Source organism: Anguilla anguilla, chromosome 10, assembly GCF_013347855.1.
Source record: "Anguilla anguilla isolate fAngAng1 chromosome 10, fAngAng1.pri, whole genome shotgun sequence".
Lineage (NCBI taxonomy): Eukaryota > Metazoa > Chordata > Actinopteri > Anguilliformes > Anguillidae > Anguilla > Anguilla anguilla.
This window is the reverse complement of record NC_049210.1, coordinates 1,042,347-1,057,313: the sequence shown is the minus strand read 5'-3', so window position 1 is coordinate 1,057,313 and position 14,967 is coordinate 1,042,347. Positions and strand designations below refer to the sequence as shown.

General features: G+C 44.1%; 2 protein-coding genes and 1 long non-coding RNA gene across 5 annotated transcripts; 1 reads left to right on the top strand and 2 right to left on the bottom strand.

Annotated features, from left to right (window-relative positions):
* Nucleotides 1-10: 10 nt before the first annotated feature.
* Nucleotides 11-2,177, bottom strand: LOC118237572. Its single transcript, XR_004767197.1, has 3 exons — nt 1,808-2,177; nt 1,121-1,218; nt 11-193 (listed from the first exon to the last, which is right to left on the bottom strand). It is a non-coding gene; the product is annotated as an uncharacterized LOC118237572 (long non-coding RNA).
* Nucleotides 897-13,295, top strand: LOC118237570 (cyclin-dependent kinase 2-associated protein 1-like). Of its 3 annotated transcripts, XM_035436460.1 has the most exons (5): nt 897-1,220; nt 8,474-8,572; nt 10,549-10,646; nt 10,992-11,118; nt 12,153-13,295. In XM_035436460.1, exons 1-5 carry the CDS (start codon nt 1,136-1,138, stop codon nt 12,218-12,220), a joined length of 477 nt encoding a protein of 158 aa, XP_035292351.1. In that variant the 5' UTR covers nt 897-1,135; the 3' UTR covers nt 12,221-13,295. The 3 variants fall into 3 exon arrangements, with proteins under 3 accessions (XP_035292351.1, XP_035292352.1, XP_035292353.1); XM_035436461.1 differs by lacking the exon at nt 8,474-8,572 and having other exon boundaries at nt 907-1,220; nt 12,153-13,293; XM_035436462.1 differs by lacking the exons at nt 897-1,220; nt 8,474-8,572 and adding an exon at nt 8,645-9,909 and having other exon boundaries at nt 12,153-13,260.
* On the bottom strand, nt 13,245-14,935 carry c10h12orf65 (chromosome 10 C12orf65 homolog). The gene is made up of 3 exons (XM_035436459.1): nt 14,917-14,935; nt 14,155-14,439; nt 13,245-13,684 (listed from the first exon to the last, which is right to left on the bottom strand). The coding sequence occupies exons 2-3, from the start codon at nt 14,413-14,415 to the stop codon at nt 13,460-13,462; spliced, it is 486 nt and encodes a 161-aa protein (XP_035292350.1). The 5' UTR covers nt 14,416-14,439; nt 14,917-14,935; the 3' UTR covers nt 13,245-13,459.
* Between the last annotated feature and the right edge of the window lie 32 nt (nt 14,936-14,967).

Here is a 14,967-nt window from a genome sequence, read left to right as displayed (position 1 = left end):
TCTCCTGCAACAGACCGCATCATTCAGTGACCTTTGAACTCTAGAGCAGCCCGCAGCACAGACTCTCCTGCAACAGACCGCATCGTTCAGTGACCTTTGAACTCTAGAGCAGCCTGCAGCACAGACTCTCCTGCAACAGACCGCATCGTTCAGTGACCTTTGAACTCTAGAGCAGCCCGCAGCACAGACTCTCCTGCAACAGACTGCATCGTTCAGTGACCTTTGAACTCTAAAGCAGCACACCACGAGAATGTTCATCTCTGACAAACGGACACAGTACCGGGGTTTCTACAACAGAACTCTCATTTAGGGGAACAGCAGTCTTGATTTGTGTTCTTATAATCCTGGGATTCACAAGTTTAAACCCAACAACTACAAAAACGCGATAACCAACGAAATGCAAGCTAAATGTTTCCCTAACCTATGGGATAGTAAACCAATGCAAAAAATGTGTATTGTCGATCACCTGTCCTGAATCCAGCTGGACATGCCTTTCACTCACTGAAGGCAAAATGCCCCAGAAATAAACAAACTTAAGATGGCTGCAGGACAAGCCAGGCACGCAGTCATAACATATTTTGGTTTGCAACCAAGTACTAAATACGATGACCACTTCAGATCATGTTCATTTGTCCAATTCCTTTTGCTGTCCTACAGTGGGGGGGATTGTGTATAGAAAGAGCGGTTAGTCCTACAAGGACCACCTGGTATGGAAATAAATACCCTTAAATTAGAGGTAGATAGTCTGCAGTTTGACCGCATATTCATTGTTCCGTTTCAAATGAGATGGAATACAGAGCCAAAACAACAAAAACTCTCACTGATCCAATACTTGCGCATTTAACTGCGCGCGCGCGTCTACTTTCTCTGCCATTTCCCCGTCCGGTTCAGACTTTTCATCCAAAACTTCCGATTGACGGCTTCATTGATGTGATCTGGAGGAAATTCAGGCAAGTCGTGGTGCATTCACGAGAAAGTTAAAATTCTAATATTAGCTGCACCTGGATGCATCAACAGTTTTTAATTTAGCCTACCGGTTTTATTAGTCCACGTTGTCATAGTTTGCGCTCACGTTTCCACTTTCCAGCCGTCTGGCGAACGCGCTGGAGAGGACACCTACCCCGTTCATTTTCGGATGATTTTCTTTTGTGTGTTTCCCTTTGATGTCGGGGGCGTCTTCGGGTTTAACTTCTGCGGAGGTCAAGACTTTCTTTTTACCTGTAAGTGTGAAACGAAAGTCATTTTATTTGGCTGTCGCGTGTTGATTGTTCGTTTTGTTAATAAGGTTGCAACGTTGCCATCTACTCTAGTTTAGAATGCCACCGCTGGAGCCGTTTATCCGTTCACCCAGAACAGCCTTCGCAGTTCCTCCCCTCCGCCATGTTAATTCCTGACTAGCTAGCCAAAAAGCACATGAACATTTAAAGGGACTAATGTAAATTACACAGCAGACATTCCCAGATCGTCCGGCAGAGGGTTTTTCGTGATCAGATAGTCTATGTGCAATATCAGCATCTTCGAGTCTTAAACTTTGCATTCTTATTCAAACGATAGCTAGCGGGTTTCTGCAGAAAACTGTTAAGCTAACCAAACTTTTATGCAAAATTAGCTCATACTGTAACGTTGTCCAGCTGACTGGGGACGTTAACACAGTTTAGCCAGTAGTGGGTAATGTTATCTGAGCAGTATTAGTAAAGAAACGATGGAAGTTGTGTTAACATCAACTAACAAACTATTTTATTTGTAAACTAAGCTAGCTAGCGAGGTATAAGCACATGCATGCTGACAAACAATTATTTGTCCTTACCTTTTCCCATTGTAGTGTGCAAATAAAACTTGATTTAATACCAGCGTCCAATTTTACTTAAATAGCAGCTGAAAGTTGTAGTTTTCGTTAAAATATATGGGTTGTAAGTTTAGCTAAGTTACGTGTATTTTCAGTGAATATCAAATGAGCACTCTTGTTTTGAATGAATGGTCCATCAATCTACTCTTCCGACATTTGAAAATCCACCTGAGCGTTGATTGGGTGAAGCCCCCACTGTCTATGATATGATTGGTGTAGAATATAGCGTAATTATAACGTTGGTCCCGCCCTCGTGTATTTACGATTTACACACATGGGCGCTGAATTGCAATTTGCTACCTACAGAAATCAGCACAAAGATTTTGTTGAATTTGCTGTTTCCATTATATTTATATACGCATCTGTTTTACACGACACCATTGTTTCCAAGACAGGCTGTTAGTTTTCTTACTGGTCTTAAATCCCTACTCGTTACATTAAGAAGCAGCGGTACGGCGTTATTGAATGGGAATGTGTTATTTCGCCTAATATGCAAGTAATAAAACCGCAACACCACACGGAGCGCGTTCCATACGTAAACATATTAATAAACAGACTTTTAAGAGCTTGTACTACTAGGGCTACAAAGTTTCAATTTGGTGCTTTGCCTCCACCTTGTGGCTAAAACGTTTAGCCATTTATATGTGTCAGCTTTGCATGAATGGCAGCGGCAGTCTAGTTTTCGAAGCAACGGATTTGGTGGTGGCGGGGTCAATCATAGATAAACTAGACTTAAAGGAGCTCAGATTCCCAGACTGCATACAGAAATTATTATATGTGCGTGTCCTGTATAGCATGCACGCTACATTCGTGTTTGTTGCGTCCAAAATTCGTGTAACGTGAAATGTGATGTCAAGGGAAATCCAATAGTTTGACGTCATTTCCTGAAAGTGTGCATACAAATATGTGAATGTAGTTATTTTAGAAAAGGTCACTTAGTGATCTGATTTCGCTACGCTTGCTTTGGAGTACTAGTCTGGTTTGTTTTCAAGGAATTGGTCCTGACCATTTTTAACCAAGCGACGTGAGAATCACGTGATCCACGTGCGACTCTGCTTGCCTGGAGCTAAAGCAGAGAGACGGCTAAAGTAAAGATGGTTACGCTGGTGTATCAGGCAACGCAGGAGCTGGCACCCCGCAGCAGGGAACGGGACGTCTTTTAAGGCTTTTCTCCTGTAAGTTACAGAGGGTCGAAAGCATAATTATGAAGGGTAGCCCTAATTTCTTAAATAATCTCCTCATAGTAAACCTTGCCGGTCAACGCTGATGCTATAGAACTGGCTAACTATTATTGTTTTATTTAACGTTATCTGAAAATTGTGTTTTTTTAGTCTGACAAGGTGTGTTTTGTTTGTGCAGTGAACGACGTGAGTGGTGCTTGAACAAGGTAGTGTACCTAGCTAGTTGTTGTTTTGTTGTCATAGCTAACACTTGCCTGGGGCTTTTTATTCAAGCAAGGTAGAGGTGTGAGGTATCCCGAGGCTCGCCTTGTTCGTGCAAGCAGATAAGCAGAAACCGGCTGTGCCACCCACTCCCAAGGGCAAGATTAGAGTGGGTCCTTCCTTTACGAATTCATGGGTTTTATGATTTCAAGGGATTGGTTTGTGAGTATTCAAAGTATAGCACGTTGAATAAACATAGTCATAACTTTATATGGGAGTTTATGAACCCCATCCCTGGGGACCCCAGTTTATGTTCTGGCTTTCGTTATAACCATGATTGCAATTCCTCAACCATAAATAGCTGTTAATTGTTTTAATTAGGCACTTTTAATGCCTCAGGAGGGATGATTTACTTTCTTAGTGTCACATTACGTCAGAATCAGATTTTTCATTTTACACAGAATGAATGGTCCATAGTCATAGACGGGCTTCTAACAAAGTCGAGATATTTTCTGGAGAAAATGGCGATGGGTTGGGTTCCTGGAATTGGCTCCTGTTTCAGCGAATAAGCCGCTAACTCAGAGTCACTGGCTGGGTGAAGAGTCCACACAGCTTGATTCCAAGGTCAAAACCAGCTGCTGATTTAAAGGAAACCACAAGAACCTGCAGCCACTGCAGCCCTCCGGTTTGGCATCCCTGGTATAAAGGTTCCTAAGGTGACCTACACCACTACCACTGCCCCCCCCCCCACCCCCCCACCCCACTGCAATGCAGTGGCAATGTTAAACGTTGACAGAACATTCCAGTAATATTGTGAGACTAACCCTGACCTCTCTGTACACAAAACTGAACCTGACCTGGGATCAGCTGACTCATATCAGTTCTCAAGTGAATGAATGGGGTTACAAAGCAAACACAATTTAAACGTTAAAATTTAAATTTATATATTTTCTTATATTGTTGTGCATGAAACATAATTTATCTTGGATAATTCAAATCACTGGTATTTTTGCAATGGACAGGATAATTCAGTGCTGTGTATATGGTACATCTAGTTTGGTTTTTCTGCACCACAAAGGTTGTGAAGAGCTGATCAGAAGAAATTCTTCCTTTGAAAAATACGTGTTTGTCAATGCAAACCCTTCTGGGAGTCTGATGCAAATTGTAGTGCTGGACTCTCAGGAATTCTACAGTTTAATTCCCTTTGGGGTTTTTTCCCCCATCTGTTCCCAAATTCACTGCACACACTCATTCCTTTCTCCTGTTTCTGTTTCACCCTTCGACTCGAACATATGGCAATCCATGTTTGAACACATGCCAGTCTGAAATGAGCTCACAAAGAATTTTAAAATTCCCTTTCAAGGAAGCGGGTACCATGGAAATGGTTGCCATGGATATGAAGCTGCGAGGGATGCGTGAAATACAGTGCAACTGAGCGTCACCAGGGTGATGTCCAAGGTGGGAGAAGTCACCACGACGACAGACAGTACCAGGATGCACAGCAGAACAGTTGATTTGGTGAGGGGCGGTGCCAAATTTGAAACAAATATGAAAACAGAAAGCAAAATTTCAACAATCGGGGAGAATGTTTGTTTTACGTGACTTTTATTTGTTTTTATTTGACCTGCACAGGGCATATGGCAATATCAGAATACATTACATTTCGTCTGTTGTCCCTGAGCAGATAAAAACACAGAATGCTTGACCTCATGAGTCTGATGGATTATGAAGACTCTTAATATTCACAGTCTGAAAGGTGAAGTGCACCTCCAGCACAGGGTCACCTGTGTTCCTTAAACCAGATCATTAAGCCAGTTCTGCTGTTATGGGTTTGGATGGAGCAAAAACCAGTAGCGTCTCGGGCACCCAGGATCAGGGTTGGATATTCCTGGCGTACGTCATTAGGCTTTTCTTATTTTTATGACTCATTTTCTTATATTTGACACGTATGATGTCATAGTGCTCCACCTAATTTTAGTAATAAGTCTCAGCTGATCTCTCAAGGCACCACAAAGGGTTCTTAACTTAAAATTGAGGAGAGTAGCGAAGGAGAATTGGTATTTAAAATCTTTTCTTCTTTCCAGGGATGTGTTACACGTTGAGAGAGGCTGAAGCTCTTCTGACAGAAATCGTTAACACATTTGGCACATTTCAAAATTTTTGTTCGCATGTGCAGGCCAGACGTCGTTTAAAAAGGAAGTGCCTTGGTGTGGAGGAAGTGCGCAGTGTCGCGGTCGTCACACGTGTCTGACGGGTGACACCTGGCCTGTGGCAGTGCAGGTGCTGGCAGGGGCCTTGTTTGGGAGAGGTCCCGAGGTGCTGGTGGAGGTGCTGGCGGGGGTGCTGGTGGAGGTGCTGGCGGAGGTGCTGGCGGGGGTGCTGGCGGGGGTGCTGGTGGAGGTGCTGGCGGAGGTGCTGGCGGGGTGCTGGTGGGGTGCTGGTGGAGGTGCTGGCGGAGGTGCTGGCGGGGGTGCTGGTGGAGGTGCTGGCGGGGGTGCTGGTGGAGGTGCTGGTGGAGGTGCTGGCGGAGGTGCTGGCGGAGGTGCTGGCGGGGGTGCTGGTGGAGGTGCTGGTGGGGGCCTCGTTCGGGAGGCGTCCCGTTCAGCTCGGTTCCTCTCAGGAGCGCGGAGCAGAGGCGACGGCGTCCTCCCTCTTTTCGCACGGTCTCCCTCTGTTTGCGCTCCCGACCTCAGCGTCTGGAAACCCCCCCCCCCCCCCCGTCTCGCCCCCCTGTCTCCCCGTCTCCCCGCCTAAACAAACAGACCAGACAAAGAAACTTGTGCTGCGTTCTCGGTTCTTTCCTGCTTGTTATGTTTTCTGAATTGTGCTGAAAATAAGCGGCGTTCAGCGGGGAACGCGGGCGGCGTGTTGGGCGTGTTTGAGAAATTTGTGAATACCGCCTGTCTGTCACCAGTGTGGCTTATTGTGTGTTTTTGTTATTGCGTATTGGCAGTTGGCAAGCATTGTGCCTTTTAACTGTAAATATTTGTTGTGCGCCAGAAAAGGCTTCAGTCTAACAGCTTTGTCATCTGTCATGGCTGTTTTTAATAACTTGACATTAAGAGAATTGTGGCACTTTTTTCCTTCCTGTTCTTCAGAGTGAATGCAATCTTGTGTAGGAGGGCTGCCACGTCAGCGTGCCTGTGCCCGTGTGTCTGTGTGGTGTCCATGTGTCTGTGTTGCGTCTGTGTGTCTGTGTGGTGTTTGTGTGTCTGTGTTGCGTCTGTGTGGTGTCCATGTGTCTGTGCTGTGTCCGTGAGTCTGTGTTGCGTCTGTGTGTCTGTGTTGCGTCTGTGTGTCTGTGTTGCGTCTGTGTGTCTGTGTTGTGTCTGTGTGTCTGTGTGTCTGTGTTGCGTCTGTGTGTCTGTGTTGCGTCTGTGTGGTGTCCATGTGTCTGTGCTGTGTCCGTGAGTCTGTGTTGCGTCTGTGTGTCTGTGTTGCGTCTGTGTGTCTGTGTTGCGTCTGTGTGTCTGTGTGGTGTCCATGTGAAATGTGCCGCCAGTTTAGACGCTGCTGGCCGTGAAAAGCTCTGGATCCACCAGACCAGCTTTTTAAAGATTGGGTGTTCAACTAGAACTAGAACTTATTTTGCACATATGCTTTCTTTTTGTATTATGTACTTGAGAAATTGTCATTTCCCAAATTGTGCATATAAAGCACTTTTCACTGTAAAATGGAAAGCAGTATCTAAATAAAACCTATTATTTATTATTTATTGCTGGTTCCTAATGGGATGGTGTGTGTCAAAGGCATGTCTATATGGAGTGTGTAATGAGTGATAAAGTAAACAAGGGCGTGGCTAACACACCCATTCAGCACACAGCCAATTAGGGTGGCTCTCCTGAGTAAACACAAAAACTAGGCTGAGGGTTTGGGGGTCCCTGGTTGTGCAATACCAGCTGACCCCATGGCAATCTGGACAGTTCCTTGCTGTGCGGAGGCTTGCATGTCTGAAACGTGACCTTGCTGGTCTGGAGTCCAGGCCCTTAGCCGTACTGCTAGCATTAACATAGGAGTCCAGGCCCTTAGCCATACTGCTAGCATTACTGTAGGGGTCCAGGCCCTTAGCCGTACTGCTAACATTAACATAGGAGTCCAGGCCCTTAGCCATACTGCTAGCATTACTGTAGGGGTCCAGACCCTTAGCCGTACTGCTAGCATTAACATAGGAGTCCAGGCCCTTAGCTGTACTGCTAGCATTACTGTAGGAGTCCAGGCCCTTAGCTGTACTGCTAGCATTAACATAGGAGTCCAGGCCCTTAGCCGTACTGCTAACATTACTGTAGGGGTCCAGGCCCTTAGCTGTACTGCTAGCAATACTGTAGGAGTCCGGGCCCTTAGCTGTACTGCTAACATTAACGTAGGAGTCCAAGCCCTTAGCCATACTGCTAACATTAACATAGGAGTCCAGGCCCTTAGCTGTACTGCTAGCATTAACATAGGAGTCCAGGCCCTTAGCTGTACTGCTAGCATTACTGTAGGGGTCCAGGCCCTTAGCCGTACTGCTAGCGGTGGCTTTGGGCCTGGTAATGCTTCAGTGAGCTTTCATGCTCTTCGACTCTGTAATGAAGGTGTTGGCCATTTCATGCTATATAAACCACACATTTTTGTTGTAAGACCAAGACCGCTTAATTTTCTTTCTGGTTACAGATCAACACCGCCCTAAACATTGTGAAATACTTTTAACTGTTTAGGTGCCATATAGATTTGAAACGGGATCCCTGAGAATTTTCAACCAAGTATGTTGCTAATCAAAATGTACAGTCATTTGAAAGAAGAATTTGGTTCTGAATATTTGAAATAGTTGACCCAGGTCTGGCATCCAGCAGTGGAAGTAAGACCACTTATGTGAATAATGCTGCTTATATATGAATATGTTGCATTACATATCTTCTGTTATTTCATCTTCTTAAAGTGAAATTGTGAAAATATTGAGAGACAGCTTTAATGCTTGGGACTGTTTTCACTCCTGGCTCATACAAAGATCTGATAATGGTAATATTTTCATATCTTGTATATGACAAATGAAGAGAATGAAATGCCTGCTTTTTAAACCTTTAAGTCATTCTTTTTTTTTGCTTCCTTTCCGGAAGTAAAAGAAATACAGTATATTCTGGGAAAACATACTGATGCACAGGTGTACGGTTGAAAGCGCACAGAGATTGAAGGTGGATGGGATGCAGATGGTATCGACTTAACTGGTTTAATGAACGTGTCTGTGAAACGTGCCTGTTACCCACTTTAGACGGCCTGAAGAGGAACTCGTCTGAAGAACTGCTGGGTGTGCTGTTGACGCAACTCCCCGAGACTGGAGAAGTTATTTTACCAACTGAAGTAACAAACGGTGAAAGTGTTTTGGAATCGTGCATACTTCTTTAGAAATGTATATTTTATGCAGGAACTGCTCTAAATAGATTTTGTGGGCGCACGCGCAAACACTGCCTCCGTACTACTTAAACGAGATGAATTTATAACTAGCAGCGCCGAGATTACTATCTGAAAGAATCTGTTCTAAAACTAGAAGGTTCGGATTGTGAGATGTTGTCAGATTGTCTATTTTTTTTAACCACCCTCCGCCCTTTTAAAAAATGCACACTCGACACCGCTTCTACGAGGCTCGGAAAGAGACCTTTTTCTGTACACGCCTCCGGCATGATAATAGGCTATCTAACAGTACTGGCTACTGGATAACACGTCATTCGTCAAGTGGAAAAATTTAGCACCGAAGTTGCTCGCCTCGTCATAGGATGGAGGGGGAGGGGAGAACGTCGGACGACAGGAAAGGGGTGCGAATGGCACGTGTCCTCCTTTGTGTAAATTGCAGTCCCCATAGTACCTCTCTGTGACTAGTGTACCCCTTTTCCGATCACCAAAATGTATTCTTGCCAATGAAGTTGCAGGCATAATGATATACTAAAGTATTAGTTAAATTCACCGGAGCGTTTTAATAGTGGATTTTCACACTATTGGGGGTACAGACACGCCAAAGCAGAGCAAATCTACTCCTCCAAAGAGGTTTTAAAAAGTTTTCAGTTGTTATCAGTAGGCTACGTTTTCAAGCGAACTTTAAAGATAACAGGTACAGGGGAGTAGCTATTTCATGATATCACACGATCGCTCTTTCCACACTAAATTCATTTTAAGATAAGCCAGTTAAACGTGCATCTTCAATAAAAAAAGGTTGATTTCAGTTTTATCGAAAGAATTTAACGTCATATAATGTTATTTTTTGGTTTCTTAAGTCATAGGAAACCTGTGAAAACTGTTACAAAGTTTATCTCAAGTGTCAAGTTTTCGTCAAAAATGTACATAAAATGTTGTTTTAAATGACATTGTGTAATAAAGTCTTCTAACTCATAATGTTTTAGTAAATGTGAAATGCAAGACGCGCCGATTGCTGTAACGTACGTATATGTATGTGCATATTTACCATGCGAACCCGTTTTTGGTGAAAATGCTATGAATTTGCCATTGTAATGATAGATTGCATTGTGGGTGTCAATATTAAGTGACGGCCATATTTGCCGGTGCCGCTCCGCTGTAAACAAAAAGTGTCTGAGGGAGACAGAGACGCTTCAGTGAATTTCAGGACATTTTTATTTCTTTAATTTACAATGTCTCTGGGAATGTCTTACAAACCCAACCTCCACCAACACATTCCGGGAACTTCCGTGAACCAGGGTAAGGAAGAAACGTCGGTTAATTTTTAATCTTCGCTCGGTTTTGTCGGATGCAAAATTCAATGTTGTAATGAATACCTGGGGAAAGCCCGTGTCTGTAGTTTTTGTCCAGTTATATATATAGGGTCAGATCCTGAGAGCTGATTCATATCCGCCATTATTACTAATCATAAAAGCTCTTTCCTCTCCCGCATCGGCGAAATAGCGAGAACGGAAGTTAAATCGTTGCCTTAAACCGAGCGCGCGATGCCCGATCGCCCGTTTTATTCGAACGGATGCCTGTAACAATGTAATTAAAATGTATCACTTTGGCTTCTTAATTCAGCCCGTACGGTTTCCTCCATGATTGTCTCCCCGGGGCTGATGATTGATCTGGATGAGGAAAATTCTTTTTTGACCCTCTGAGGACACCCAGCGGTGGTTGAGACTCACTGCACCCCTATGACTTTCTAATGCATTACAATTCCATGTTCCCCATTCATTTTGACAATGGCGTCATACAAACGTATGAGCTGTATAAACGTGTGCTCTTATAAACCTCGTCGCATGGTTAGCAAGACCAAGCTAATTCAGTCAAATTAATGTATATAGGCATTCTTCATTGAACGTTAAAAAATCAATTCAATTTCTCTTTCTGCAGTTGGTAACGTGCATTCTCCGTCAACAAGCCTAGCAACGTTACAGTCCTACAGGCCAATAGTGAACGACTACGGACCGCCTTCCTTGGGTTTTACACAGGTAATTAGCAGCAATTAAAAATATTTGAACATGTAATATGTAAATATGTCCTTTGGTAACAGTGCCAAATGTCACTTTTTCCAAAAAATAAATACAGAACACCAGGTGGCATTGTAGCATAATATTTATAGAACTGGATTTGTAAATGATCTGTTTTCTGTATTAAGACACTCTGATTAGGAGTTTTTGCTGTATACCTGAAATGTAATGTAAATTTAGAATACTGGTTGTGGCCCTGGCAGTATTCGCAGGGTGTTTTTTAATGTATGAATGATTCTACAGTGATTTAATGGTCCTGGGGTTTGTATAAATGGGTTTTAGCACGTGCACTCTTTTACACTCCAGGGTACGAGCGCAACCCAAGTGCCTCAGAGCAAATACGCCGAGCTCCTGGCCATCATTGAGGAGCTGGGCAAGGAGATCAGGCCAACGTACGCAGGCAGCAAAAGTGCCATGGAGAGACTAAAAAGAGGTAAGCCAGGAAAAGAACTGTGAATATAACACCCCCCCCCCCCCCAACCCCAAACCCCTCCCCAAACCCCTCCAACCCCCCCCCCAACCCCTCCCCAAACCCCTCCAACCCCTCCCCAACCCCTCCCCGATATGTGGAGGGAGGTGCTATGAAAATTGTAATTTTCAAGTCGAGGTTATCGCATCGCTTGTTGCCAGTACACATCTTCTCTGTGGATGGGTGTAAGATCTGGTCATATCGCCATCACTGTTTCAGCTATGAAAAGCCTTCATCAGGGCATAGGAATGCACACACACATACACACACACACACACACACATACACACTCACACACGCATACACACACATACACACACACTCACACACACATACACACTCACATGCATACACACACATACACACTCTCACACGCATACACACACACTCACACACACACTTACATACACACACACACATATACACACATACACACTCACACACGCATACACACACATACACACTCACACACGCATACATTACATTACATTACATTACATTACAGGCATTTGGCAGACGCTCTTATCCAGAGCGACGTACAACAAAGTGTATAACCATAACCAGGAACAAGTATGACGAAACCCCTAGAGAGAAGCATACATACACACACACACACACACACTCACACTTCCTGACGATGGCTGTTCTCGGCTGAAATGCTGGTGTAATAAATTTAACACTGTGACCTACACTTCTGGACCCGCTCCATACAGCACCTTTGTTCTGAATGAGGCGTTGCCAAGCGATGAAGCCAACCGAAAGGCTCGATCCACACACTTTCTGAGCATTAAGAGTGAGTGAGTGAGTGAGTGGGTGAGTGGGTGAGTGAGTGAGTGGGTGAGTGAGTGAGTGAGTGAGGGGGTGAGTGGGTGAGTGAGTGGGTGAGTTTGTGAGTGAGGGAGTGGGTGAGTGAGTGAGTGGGTGAGTGAGTGAGGGAGTGAGTGGATGAGTGAGTGAGTGCTTGTTATTTATTTATTCATTTATTTTCTCTTTTGAAGGAATAATTCATGCCAGAGGCCTGGTGCGGGAGTGCTTGGCAGAAACAGAAAGAAACGCACGCTCTTAAATACCAGAGCCGCCCTGTCAACAGCACTCCAACCTCAACACCCAATCAGAGTCACCGTGTCAACACAACCTAACCTGAAGACCCAATCAGAGTAACCGTGTCAACACAACCCAACCTCAACACCCAATCAGAGTAACCGTGTCAACACAACCCAACCTCAACACCCAATCAGAGTCATCGTGTCAACATAACCCAACCTGAAGACTCAATCAGCGTCACCGTGTCAACACAACCCAACCTGAAGACCCAATCAGAGTCAACACAACCCAACCTGAAGACCCAATCAGAGTCAACACAACCCAACCTGAAGACCCAATCAGTCATCGTGTCAACGTACTTCAGCCTGAACACCCAACTGGAGCCAACCTGAAGAACCAATACATCTCAAGACTTCCTCTCTTCTAAAAATTATTTAATCAGAACTGGAAACTCCAGAGATGCTCAGATCCTCTGAGTCCAGTAGTAACGCTGACTTTCTTTGCTTCCTGACAGTTAATCGGCTGCCACTGATTGGCCAGTGATCCCACTGACCTGTAGTCCCTGGTCTAAATCAGTCCCTGATTGGAGGGAGAGAATGGAGCACATTCTGGCTTCCAGAGCCAGGTTTAAGTAGCCCTGCAATACACCTTTCCGCAAAACAGCAAAAATAAAATAAAATGAAATAAACACAGAGACATCTGACCAGGGGGATGTGGAAACAGGAGCGAGTGTCCAGTGTTTGGGCCGCTCAGACAGGAACTGCCTGGTATTATTTGTGTTCCCATTTGGGAATATATGAATTTTCTTGACTGCTTCTATAAAAAAAATTTTTTTAATAAAAAGAATTTGCATGCTAGGTAGGACTGCCCCCTGGATAATTCTAGAAAACTGCATGGCTTGTACAGGGTAAGACGGTAGCAAGGGGCATGTAACGATGGATTAGGATCTTTTTAACACACTAATACGTAGGCGACAAGGACGAAGACCAAATATACTGTACCACGAAGCGGATTTGGATAAACTGTTGTAATAAAGCCATTATTTGCATCTTTGTAAGTATTTATTACTCAGTGTAATAAAACGTATTTTCATTACAGCTTTTGTCTTTTTATTAAAAACGGTTAACGGTATTTCACACTCAATTTCACGTGAAAAACGGCATTTATTTTGACTGTGGATTTCTCCCCTCCATGTCATTAACATTCATATTGTGTGTTTGGACACAACACAGAGGACAGAGGTCATTTTCTCAAATTATCTTCACGTTTCATCTTGTTTGGAATCTGTCACGAAGGCCTCCTTAAATAGTTTTTTCTTTTCCAAGTTCTCCTTTGCCTTCCTCTTCTTCTCCCGTTTTCTCCACTCCGCCTCTTTCTTTTCCTTGATGACGTCGCTTTCTTCTCCCTTGTTTAAAACGTCCAGCTTCTCTCGCAGAATCTCCCGAGCTCGCTTCCGGTTCACGTCCACTGACCTGGTTTGGTGACACTGACAGAGAACGTTTATGAGCACACTTTTCATATCTGTAAGTTAAATAACTTTGGGCTGTTGGATAGAATACATATTTTAAAGCATCAGTGTCTGACAGGCCTTTTCAGACCCAAGAGATCTAACCATGATCCAGCTCAAGGGGTTCAACTGCTCCCCTTATCCTTTTCACTGTCAGAACAGAAGTCTGGTGCTTCTGGTCCTGTTTCAAAATAACCCTTTATTGTTGGCTGTTAAATTGAAATAAAAAAAAAATAAAATACTCCCATTAGTTCTTTATTGAATACTAATTACCCAATATACAGAGTATCATAACATGTATACCACACAAATTTAAAAAATCTTTTTTTGTTTTGCTAAGAGGAATCGACCAACCGTCTGTTTATATTTCTGTATTATTTTCGTTGATGTGTGACACAACCGTACTCTGCCATTGTATGACGTCTTGATTCCTGGCTTAGTCCATTCACCTTAACGACGATGCCGGACGGTACGTGTTTCAGCACCACGCAGTTGCTGGTTTTGTTTGTCGCTTGTCCGCCCGGACCCGAACCTCTGACAAAGTGCTCCTCCAGCTCCTCTTCATTTAGGACGGGAAGATCCAGGCTGTTCTTTTTCCCCGCGGTCTGAACACATGGCCACCCCGCGGAGTCCTTGGACAGCAGGGACCGGCCGGTGCTGCACGCGCCCCACGCGGCCCTCCTGACACCCCAGAAGAGCAGGGAAGACATGCAAGTCTCCCGTCGGGTTGAGTTCTGAAACAACACATAGTTTCACGTTTACAAGCGTTTCATACTGTGTTGTGATTTGTAGCAAAACGTAATATTTGCTAAATGTAGCAAGCTTTCACATTAGCACGTTCAAATGCTGAAAAGCCAAAATTAATAAACTTTGGCAGTATACATTTGACAGATAATTTGTTTTTGTATTTTACCGAAACACCTGCTTTCTACGTATATGTGGACAGCTAGCTAGCTAAAACTTCATTCAAAAGCATGCGATTACACCTGCGAATAAATTGCCTTGTTCTCTTTAGCTAGCTAACGTTAACTAACTTGCTATATCGGTATCATGAATATCTTACAATTCAGACAGCACCAGACGAAATGTACTTTGTTAGCCGTTAGACGAAGTACATTCCAGCACAATGTCCCCAATAACATGAGAACCTGAGAAGCAGCTATTGCTAACGACCCAGCTCACTATGTAGCCAAATAGCTAGCCCTACATACTTCCTGTTGAACTCTCGTGGTCACGTGCCTCTGGCAGAGCAAAAAGGCCAA

Coding starts and splice junctions, on each gene's coding strand:
- c10h12orf65 (XM_035436459.1), bottom strand. CDS start 14,415: ATGTCTTCCCTGCTCTTCTGGGGTGTCAGGAGGGCCGCGTGGGGCGCG. Junction 13,685..14,154: donor CGTCCGGCATCGTCGTTAAG/GTGAATGGACTA, acceptor GTTCTCTGTCAG/TGTCACCAAACCAGGTCAGT.
- LOC118237570 (XM_035436460.1), top strand. CDS start 1,136: ATGATTTTCTTTTGTGTGTTTCCCTTTGATGTCGGGGGCGTCTTCGGG. Junction 10,647..10,991: donor CTTCCTTGGGTTTTACACAG/GTAATTAGCAGC, acceptor TTTACACTCCAG/GGTACGAGCGCAACCCAAGT. Junction 11,119..12,152: donor CATGGAGAGACTAAAAAGAG/GTAAGCCAGGAA, acceptor TCTCTTTTGAAG/GAATAATTCATGCCAGAGGC.